The 12,464-nt window shown below is 65.9% G+C and overlaps 1 protein-coding gene across 3 annotated transcripts in view; it reads left to right on the forward strand.

Annotated features, from left to right (window-relative positions):
* Window positions 1-361: 361 nt before the first annotated feature.
* LOC141133477 (uncharacterized) overlaps window positions 362-12,464 on the forward strand; it is a 156,855-nt gene continuing 144,752 nt past the window's right edge. For all 3 annotated transcript variants that reach the window (XM_073622870.1, XM_073622871.1, XM_073622869.1), the window contains exon 1: window positions 362-820. In XM_073622870.1, coding sequence (XP_073478971.1) covers window positions 373-820 — 448 coding nt within the window. In that variant the 5' untranslated portion in view covers window positions 362-372. The remainder of the gene's footprint in view (window positions 821-12,464) is intronic.

Here is a 12,464-nt window from a genome sequence, read left to right on the forward strand (position 1 = left end):
GCTAATAATAGATCCTTCTCTTTGTTTAATATTGAAACTACTGGCTATACAACGTTCTCACTGTTCTACAATGATAACTCAGGGAGCACACAACAACACGTCTGCTCACTGCAATCTCCAGAGATCAATTGACAGAGAGCCGCGTGTGCGTTGTTTACGTGGCCGCCTCTGTGACGTCACAACGTTGCAGTGAGCCTGGTCACGTGACATCCCACACCGCCCACGTAACTTCAGATTGATTGTACATCACTTCCCTCCCTCTGTGTATGATGACGTCACTGGGGAACTGGAGAAGGCGGAAGTGCGCGATGTTCTATCAGCTTGCCGCCACTCCCTTCTGTTTTACTTGTATAAATTCCGCCCTTTTCCAAAATGGCCGCCATTGCCGCACCTCATGTGACATCGCCCGTCCTATCCGCCTCTTCCTGTTGTAGCCGCGCTCCCAGTCGTCCTGTACGTCGCTTCAGGCATCACCTTCTTCTGACCAATAACGGCTTGTGTCTCCTCCCTCCACATCCATCCAATGGGGGAGCGGCCGACTGCGCGATGCCGGTGTCTTGTCGAATAGGGGGACACTTCTCGTCAGAACACCGGCCACGAGCGGGAGCGCGCCCGTTTCCCAGTCCTGTCAGGTGCCGCCGCTGGAGAGGTGAGGAGAACGGAGAGTGCGTGAGGGGCCGCCGGGAGAGACCGGAGAACGGACCTGGCGGGGGTTCCACACCAGAGGACATGAAGGCGGAGCCATTTCACAACTCCTCTCACCTAACGGACCAGGACACCGGGGACCGCCCTTCCCCCATCCGGATGTACAGATCTGCAGGTGTGTGACCCGCCACCGACCGAACAGACCCAACCCCACCAGTGACTGACAGACCCCCCCACCACTGACTGACCGACAGACCCCCCCCACCACTGACTGACAGCCCCCCCCCACCACTGACTGACCGACAGACCCCCCCCACCACTGACTGACAGCCCCCCCCCCACCACTGACTGACCGACAGACCCCCCCCACCACTGACTGACCGACAGACCCCCCCACCACTAACTGACAGCCCCCCCCCCACCACTGACTGACCGACAGACCCCCCCCCACCACTGACTGACCGACAGACCCCCCCACCACTAACTGACAGCCCCCCCCCCACCACTGACTGACCGACAGACCCCCCCCACCACTGACTGACCGACAGACCCCCCCCACCACTGACTGACAGCCCCCCCCCCACCACTGACTGACCGACAGACCCCCCCCACCACTGACTGACCGACAGACCCCCCCACCACTAACTGACAGCCCCCCCCCCACCACTGACTGACCGACAGACCCCCCCCCACCACTGACTGACCGACAGACCCCCCCACCACTAACTGACAGCCCCCCCCCCACCACTGACTGACCGACAGACCCCCCCCACCACTGACTGACCGACAGACCCCCCCACCACTAACTGACAGCCCCCCCCCCACCACTGACTGACCGACAGACCCCCCCCCACCACTGACTGACAGCCCCCTCCACCACTGACTGACCGACAGACCCCCCCCACCACTGACTGACCGACAGACCCCCCCTCCACCACTGACTGACCGACAGACCCCCCCCCACCACTGACTGACCGACAGACCCCCCCCACCACTGACTGACCGACAGACCCCCCCTCCACCACTGACCGACAGACAGACCCCCCCCACCACTGACTGACCGACAGACCCCCCCCACCACTGACTGACCGACAGACCCCCCCTCCACCACTGACCGACAGACAGACCCCCCCCACCACTGACTGACAGACCCCCCACCACTGACTGACCGACAGACCCCCCTCCACCACTGACTGACCGACAGACCCCCCCCACCACTGACTGACAGCCCCCCCCACCACTGACTGACAGCCCCCCCACCACTGACTGACAGCCCCCCCACCACTGACTGACCGACAGACAGACCCCCCTCCACCACTGACTGACAGACAGACCCCCCCTCCACCACTGACTGACAGACAGACCCCCCCTCCACCACTGACTGACAGACAGACCCCCCCTCCACCACTGACTGACAGACAGACCCCCCCCCACCACTGACTGACAGCCCCCCCACCACTGACTGACAGCCCCCCCACCACTGACTGACAGCCCCCCCACCACTGACTGACAGCCCCCCCCCACTGACTGACAGACAGACCCCCCCTCCACCACTGACTGACAGCCCCTCCACCACTGACAGACAGACCCCCCCCTCCACCACTGACTGACAGACAGACCCCCCCTCCACCACTGACTGACAGACAGACCCCCCCTCCACCACTGACTGACAGACAGACCCCCCCTCCACCACTGACTGACAGACAGACCCCCCCTCCACCACTGACTGACAGACAGACCCCCCTCCACCACTGACTGACAGACAGACCCCCCCTCCACCACTGACTGACAGACAGACCCCCCCTCCACCACTGACTGACAGACAGACCCCCCCTCCACCACTGACTGACAGACAGACCCCCCCTCCACCACTGACTGACAGACAGACCCCCCCTCCACCACTGACTGACAGACAGACCCCCCCTCCACCACTGACTGACAGACAGACCCCCCCTCCACCACTGACTGACAGACAGACCCCCCCTCCACCACTGACTGACAGACAGACCCCCCCTCCACCACTGACTGACAGACAGACCCCCCACCAGTGACTGACAGCCCCCCCCACCAGTGACTGACAGCCCCCCCCACCAGTGACTGACAGCCCCCCCACCACTGACTGACCGACAGACCCCCCTCCACCACTGACTGACCGACAGACCCCCCTCCACCACTGACTGACCGACAGACCCCCCTCCACCACTGACTGACCGACAGACCCCCCCCACCACTGACTGACAGCCCCCCCCACCACTGACTGACAGCCCCCCCACCACTGACTGACAGCCCCCCCACCACTGACTGACCGACAGACAGACCCCCCTCCACCACTGACTGACAGACAGACCCCCCCTCCACCACTGACTGACAGACAGACCCCCCCTCCACCACTGACTGACAGACAGACCCCCCCTCCACCACTGACTGACAGACAGACCCCCCCTCCACCACTGACTGACAGACAGACCCCCCCCACCACTGACTGACAGCCCCCCCACCACTGACTGACAGCCCCCCCACCACTGACTGACAGCCCCCCCCCACTGACTGACAGACAGACCCCCCCTCCACCACTGACTGACAGCCCCTCCACCACTGACAGACAGACCCCCCCCTCCACCACTGACTGACAGACAGACCCCCCCTCCACCACTGACTGACAGACAGACCCCCCCTCCACCACTGACTGACAGACAGACCCCCCCTCCACCACTGACTGACAGACAGACCCCCCCTCCACCACTGACTGACAGACAGACCCCCCTCCACCACTGACTGACAGACAGACCCCCCCTCCACCACTGACTGACAGACAGACCCCCCCTCCACCACTGACTGACAGACAGACCCCCCCTCCACCACTGACTGACAGACAGACCCCCCCTCCACCACTGACTGACAGACAGACCCCCCCTCCACCACTGACTGACAGACAGACCCCCCCTCCACCACTGACTGACAGACAGACCCCCCCTCCACCACTGACTGACAGACAGACCCCCCCTCCACCACTGACTGACAGACAGACCCCCCCTCCACCACTGACTGACAGACAGACCCCCCCTCCACCACTGACTGACAGACAGACCCCCCACCAGTGACTGACAGCCCCCCCCACCAGTGACTGACAGCCCCCCCCACCAGTGACTGACAGCCCCCCCCACCAGTGACTGACAGCCCCCCCCACCACTGACTGACAGCCCCCCCACCACTGACTGACTGACAGCCCCCCCCACCACTGACTGACTGACAGCCCCCCCCACCACTGACTGACTGACAGCCCCCCCCACCACTGACTGACTGACAGACCCCCTCCACCACTGACTGACTGACAGACCCCCCCTCCACCACTGACTGACAGACCCCCCCTCCACCACTGACTGACAGACCCCCCCTCCACCACTGACTGACAGACCCCCCCTCCACCACTGACTGACAGACCCCCCCTCACCAGTGACTGACAGCCCCCCCCACCAGTGACTGACTGACAGACAGACCGACCCCCCTCCACCACTGACTGACAGACCGACCCCCCTCCACCACTGACTGACAGACCGACCCCCCTCCACCACTGACTGACAGACCGACCCCCCCTCCACCACTGACTGACAGACCGACCCCCCTCCACCACTGACTGACAGACCGACCCCCCTCCACCACTGACTGACAGACCGACCCCCCTCCACCACTGACTGACAGACCGACCCCCCCTCCACCACTGACTGACAGACCGACCCCCCTCCACCACTGACTGACAGACCGACCCCCCTCCACCACTGACTGACAGACCGACCCCCCTCCACCACTGACTGACAGACCGACCCCCGTCCACCACTGACTGACAGACCCCCCCTCCACCACTGACTGACAGACAGACCCCCCCCCACCAGTGACTGACAGCCCCCCCCACCAGTGACTGACAGCCCCCCCCACCAGTGACTGACAGCCCCCCCCACCAGTGACTGACAGCCCCCCCCACCAGTGACTGACAGCCCCCCCCACCAGTGACTGACAGCCCCCCCCACCAGTGACTGACAGCCCCCCCCACCAGTGACTGACAGCCCCCCCCACCAGTGACTGACAGCCCCCCCACCACTGACCGACCGACAGCCCCCCCCACCACTGACCGACCGACAGACCCCCCCCACCACTGACCGACAGCCCCCCCCCACCACTGACCGACAGCCCCCCCACCACTGACCGACAGCCCCCCCCACCACTGACCGACAGCCCCCCCCCACCACTGACCGACAGCCCCCCCCCACCACTGACCGACAGCCCCCCCCCACCACTGACTGACCGACAGACCCCCCCCACCACTGACTGACAGCCCCCCCACCACTGACTGATTGACAGACCCCCCCCCACCACTGACTGACAGACCCCCCCCTCCACCACTGACTGACAGACCCCCCCTCCACCACTGACTGACAGCCCCCCCACCACTGACTGACAGCCCCCCCACCACTGACTGACAGCCCCCCCACCACTGACTGACAGCCCCCCCCACCACTGACTGACTGACAGCCCCCCCCACCACTGACTGACAGCCCCCCCCACCACTGACTGACAGCCCCCCCCACCACTGACTGACTGACAGCCCCCCCCCCACTGACTGACTGACAGCCCCCCCCCCCACTGACTGACTGACAGCCCCCCCACCACTGACTGACTGACAGCCCCCCCACCACTGACTGACTGACAGCCCCCCCACCACTGACTGACTGACAGCCCCCCCACCACTGACTGACTGACAGCCCCCCCACCACTGACTGACAGCCCCCCCACCACTGACCGACCGACAGACCCCCCCACCACTGACCGACAGCCCCCCCCACCACTGACCGACACCCCCCCCACCACTGACTGACCGACAGACCCCCCCTCCACCACTGACTGACCGACAGACCCCCCCCACCACTGGCTGACCGACAGACCCCCCCCCACCACTGACTGACCGACAGACCCCCCCCACCACTGACTGACCGACAGACCCCCCCCCACCACTGACTGACAGCCCCCCCATCACTGACTGACAGCCCCCCCACCACTGACTGACAGCCCCCCCACCACTGACTGACAGCCCCCCCACCACTGACTGACAGCCCCCCCACCACTGACTGACTGACAGCCCCCCCCCACCACTGACTGACCGACAGACCCCCCCCACCACTGACTGACCGACAGACCCCCCCCACCACTGACTGACCGACAGACCCCCCCCACCACTGACTGACCGACAGACCCCCCCCACCACTGACTGACCGACAGACCCCCCCCACCACTGACTGACCGACAGACCCCCCCACCACTGACTGACAGCCCCCCCACCACTGACCGACCGACAGACCCCCCCACCACTGACCGACAGCCCCCCCCCACCACTGACCGACAGCCCCCCCCACCACTGACTGACCGACAGACCCCCCACCACTGACTGACTGACAGCCCCCCCACCACTGACTGACTGACAGCCCCCCCACCACTGACTGACTGACAGCCCCCCCACCACTGACTGACTGACAGCCCCCCACCACTGACTGACTGACAGCCCCCCCCACCACTGACTGACAGCCCCCCCACCACTGACTGACTGACAGCCCCCCCCACCACTGACTGACAGCCCCCCCCACCACTGACTGACAGCCCCCCCCACCACTGACTGACAGCCCCCCCTCCACCACTGACTGACCGACAGACCCCCCCCACCACTGACTGACAGCCCCCCCCACCACTGACTGACAGCCCCCCCACCACTGACTGACAGCCCCCCCCCACTGACTGACTGACAGACAGACCCCCCTCCACCACTGACTGACAGACAGACCCCCCCTCCACCACTGACTGACAGACAGACCCCCCCTCCACCACTGACTGACAGACAGACCCCCCCTCCACCACTGACTGACAGACAGACCCCCCCTCCACCACTGACTGACAGACAGACCCCCCCTCCACCACTGACTGACAGACAGACCCCCCCTCCACCACTGACTGACAGACAGACCCCCCCTCCACCACTGACTGACAGACAGACCCCCCCCACCACTGACTGACAGCCCCCCCACCACTGACTGACAGCCCCCCCACCACTGACTGACAGCCCCCCCCCACTGACTGACAGACAGACCCCCCTCCACCACTGACTGACAGACAGACCCCCCCTCCACCACTGACTGACAGCCCCTCCACCACTGACAGACAGACAGACCCCCCCTCCACCACTGACTGACAGACAGACCCCCCCTCCACCACTGACTGACTGACAGCCCCCCCCCACTGACTGACAGACAGACCCCCCTCCACCACTGACTGACAGACAGACCCCCCCTCCACCACTGACTGACAGCCCCTCCACCACTGACTGACAGACAGACCCCCCCTCCACCACTGACTGACAGACAGACCCCCCCTCCACCACTGACTGACAGACAGACCCCCCCTCCACCACTGACTGACAGACAGACCCCCCCTCCACCACTGACTGACAGACAGACCCCCCCTCCACCACTGACTGACAGACAGACCCCCCTCCACCACTGACTGACAGACAGACCCCCCCTCCACCACTGACTGACAGACAGACCCCCCCTCCACCACTGACTGACAGACAGACCCCCCCTCCACCACTGACTGACAGACAGACCCCCCCTCCACCACTGACTGACAGACAGACCCCCCCTCCACCACTGACTGACAGACAGACCCCCCCTCCACCACTGACTGACAGACAGACCCCCCCTCCACCACTGACTGACAGACAGACCCCCCCTCCACCACTGACTGACAGACAGACCCCCCCTCCACCACTGACTGACAGACAGACCCCCCCTCCACCACTGACTGACAGACAGACCCCCCCTCCACCACTGACTGACAGCCCCCCCCACCAGTGACTGACAGCCCCCCCCACCAGTGACTGACAGCCCCCCCCACCAGTGACTGACAGCCCCCCCCCACCAGTGACTGACAGCCCCCCCACCACTGACTGACAGCCCCCCCACCACTGACTGACAGCCCCCCCACCACTGACTGACAGCCCCCCCCACCACTGACTGACTGACAGCCCCCCCCACCACTGACTGACTGACAGCCCCCCCCACCACTGACTGACTGACAGACCCCCTCCACCACTGACTGACTGACAGACCCCCCCTCCACCACTGACTGACAGACCCCCCCTCCACCACTGACTGACAGACCCCCCCTCCACCACTGACTGACAGACCCCCCCTCCACCACTGACTGACAGACCCCCCCTCCACCACTGACTGACAGACCCCCCCTCCACCACTGACTGACAGACCCCCCCTCACCAGTGACTGACAGCCCCCCCCACCAGTGACTGACTGACAGACAGACCGACCCCCCTCCACCACTGACTGACAGACCGACCCCCCTCCACCACTGACTGACAGACCGACCCCCCTCCACCACTGACTGACAGACCGACCCCCCTCCACCACTGACTGACAGACCGACCCCCCTCCACCACTGACTGACAGACCGACCCCCCTCCACCACTGACTGACAGACCGACCCCCCTCCACCACTGACTGACAGACCGACCCCCCTCCACCACTGACTGACAGACCGACCCCCGTCCACCACTGACTGACAGACCCCCCCCTCCACCACTGACTGACAGACAGACCCCCCCCCACCACTGACTGACAGCCCCCCCCACCACTGACTGACAGCCCCCCCCACCACTGACAGACAGACCCCCCCCACCAGTGACTGACAGCCCCCCCCACCAGTGACTGACAGCCCCCCCCACCAGTGACTGACAGCCCCCCCCACCAGTGACTGACAGCCCCCCCCACCAGTGACTGACAGCCCCCCCACCACTGACTGACAGCCCCCCCCACCACTGACCGACCGACAGCCCCCCCCACCACTGACCGACCGACAGCCTCCCCCACCACTGACCGACCGACAGACCCCCCCCACCACTGACCGACAGCCCCCCCCACCACTGACCGACCGACAGCCCCCCCCACCACTGACCGACAGCCCCCCCCACCACTGACCGACAGCCCCCCCCCACCACTGACTGACCGACAGACCCCCCCACCACTGACTGACCGACAGACCCCCCCCCACCACTGACTGACAGCCCCCCCACCACTGACTGATTGACAGACCCCCCCCCCACCACTGACTGACAGACCCCCCCTCCACCACTGACTGACAGACCCCCCCTCCACCACTGACTGACAGCCCCCCCACCACTGACTGACAGCCCCCCCACCACTGACTGACAGCCCCCCCCACCACTGACTGACTGACAGCCCCCCCCACCACTGACTGACTGACAGCCCCCCCCACCACTGACTGACAGCCCCCCCCCCACTGACTGACTGACAGCCCCCCCACCACTGACTGACTGACAGCCCCCCCCCCACTGACTGACTGACAGCCCCCCCACCACTGACTGACTGACAGCCCCCCCACCACTGACTGACTGACAGCCCCCCCACCACTGACTGACTGACAGCCCCCCCACCACTGACTGACTGACAGCCCCCCCACCACTGACTGACTGACAGCCCCCCCACCACTGACTGACTGACAGCCCCCCCACCACTGACTGACTGACAGCCCCCCCACCACTGACTGACAGCCCCCCCACCACTGACCGACCGACAGACCCCCCCACCACTGACCGACAGCCCCCCCCACCACTGACCGACAGCCCCCCCACCACTGACTGACCGACAGACCCCCCCTCCACCACTGACTGACCGACAGACCCCCCCCACCACTGGCTGACCGACAGACCCCCCCCACCACTGACTGACCGACAGACCCCCCCCACCACTGACTGACCGACAGACCCCCCCCCACCACTGACTGACAGCCCCCCCATCACTGACTGACAGCCCCCCCACCACTGACTGACAGCCCCCCACCACTGACTGACAGCCCCCCCACCACTGACTGACAGCCCCCCCACCACTGACTGACTGACAGCCCCCCCACCACTGACTGACAGCCCCCCCACCACTGACCGACCGACAGACCCCCCCACCACTGACCGACAGCCCCCCCCACCACTGACCGACAGCCCCCCCACCACTGACTGACCGACAGACCCCCCCTCCACCACTGACTGACCGACAGACCCCCCCCACCACTGGCTGACCGACAGACCCCCCCCACCACTGACTGACCGACAGACCCCCCCCACCACTGACTGACCGACAGACCCCCCCCCACCACTGACTGACAGCCCCCCCATCACTGACTGACAGCCCCCCCACCACTGACTGACAGCCCCCCCACCACTGACTGACAGCCCCCCCACCACTGACTGACAGCCCCCCCACCACTGACTGACAGCCCCCCCACCACTGACTGACCGACAGCCCCCCCCCACCACTGACTGACCGACAGACCCCCCCCACCACTGACTGACCGACAGACCCCCCCCACCACTGACTGACCGACAGACCCCCCCCACCACTGACTGACCGACAGACCCCCCCCACCACTGACTGACCGACAGACCCCCCCCACCACTGACTGACCGACAGACCCCCCCACCACTGACTGACCGACAGACCCCCCCACCACTGACTGACAGCCCCCCCACCACTGACCGACCGACAGACCCCCCCACCACTGACCGACAGCCCCCCCCCACCACTGACTGACAGCCCCCCCCACCACTGACTGACCGACAGACCCCCCACCACTGACTGACCGACAGCCCCCCCACCACTGACTGACTGACAGCCCCCCCACCACTGACTGACTGACAGCCCCCCCACCACTGACTGACTGACAGCCCCCCACCACTGACTGACTGACAGCCCCCCCACCACTGACTGACTGACAGCCCCCCCCACCACTGACTGACAGCCCCCCCCACCACTGACTGACAGCCCCCCCCACCACTGACTGACAGCCCCCCCCACCACTGACTGACAGCCCCCCCCACCACTGACCGACCGACAGACCCCCCCCACCACTGACCGACCGACAGACCCCCCCCACCACTGACTGACAGCCCCCCCACCACTGACCGACCGACAGACCCCCCCACCACTGACCGACAGCCCCCCCCCCACCACTGACCGACAGCCCCCCCCACCACTGACCGACAGCCCCCCCACCACTGACTGACCGACAGACCCCCCCCCCACCACTGACTGACCGACAGACCCCCCCCCCCACCACTGACTGACCGACAGACCCCCCCCACCACTGACTGACCGACAGACCCCCCCCACCACTGACTGACCGACAGACCCCCCCCACCACTGACTGACCGACAGACCCCCCCCACCACTGACTGACAGCCCCCCCACCACTGACTGACAGCCCCCCCACCACTGACTGACAGCCCCCCCCACCACTGACTGACTGACAGCCCCCCCCCCCACCACTGACTGACAGACAGACCCCCCCTCCACCACTGACTGACAGACAGACCCCCCCCCACCACTGACTGACAGACAGACCCCCCCCCACCACTGACTGACAGACAGACCCCCCTCCACCACTGACTGACCGACAGACCCCCCTCCACCACTGACTGACCGACAGACCCCCCTCCACCACTGACTGACAGACAGACCCCCCCTCCACCACTGACTGACAGACAGACCCCCCCTCCACCACTGACTGACAGACAGACCCCCCCTCCACCACTGACTGACAGACAGACCCCCCTCCACCACTGACTGACAGACAGACCCCCCTCCACCACTGACTGACAGACAGACCCCCCTCCACCACTGACTGACAGACACTCCCTCCACTACTGACTGACTGACAGACACTCCCTCCACCACTGACTGACAGACACTCCCTCCACCACTGACTGACAGACAGACCCCCCTCCACCACTGACTGACAGACACTCCCTCCACCACTGACTGACAGACAGACCCCCCTCCACCACTGACTGACAGACAGACCCCCCCTCCACCACTGACTGACAGACAGACCCCCCCTCCACCACTGACTGACAGACAGACCCCCCCTCCACCACTGACTGACAGACAGACCCCCCCTCCACCACTGACTGACAGACAGACCCCCCCTCCACCACTGACTGACCGACAGACCCCCCCTCCACCACTGACTGACCGACAGACCCCCCCTCCACCACTGACTGACCGACAGACCCCCCCTCCACCACTGACTGACCGACAGACCCCCCCACCACTGACTGACAGCCCCCCCACCACTGACCGACCGACAGACCCCCCCACCACTGACCGACAGCCCCCCCCCCACCACTGACCGACAGCCCCCCCCCCACCACTGACCGACAGCCCCCCCCCCACCACTGACCGACAGCCCCCCCACCACTGACCGACAGCCCCCCCACCACTGACTGACAGCCCCCCCACCACTGACTGACAGCCCCCCCTCCACCACTGACTGACAGCCCCCCCCTCCACCACTGACTGACAGACAGACCCCCCCCCACCACTGACTGACAGACAGACCCCCCTCCACCACTGACTGACAGACAGACCCCCCTCCACCACTGACTGACAGACAGACCCCCCTCCACCACTGACTGACAGACAGACCCCCCTCCACCACTGACTGACAGACAGACCCCCCTCCACCACTGACTGACCGACAGACCCCCCCTCCACCACTGACTGACAGACAGACCCCCCCTCCACCACTGACTGACAGACAGACCCCCCCTCCACCACTGACTGACAGACAGACCCCCCCTCCACCACTGACTGACAGACAGACCCCCCTCCACCACTGACTGACAGACAGACCCCCCCTCCACCACTGACTGACAGACAGACCCCCCCTCCACCACTGACTGACAGACAGAC

Source organism: Aquarana catesbeiana, linkage group LG03 (genome assembly GCF_042186555.1).
Source record: "Aquarana catesbeiana isolate 2022-GZ linkage group LG03, ASM4218655v1, whole genome shotgun sequence".
Classification (NCBI taxonomy): domain Eukaryota; kingdom Metazoa; phylum Chordata; class Amphibia; order Anura; family Ranidae; genus Aquarana; species Aquarana catesbeiana.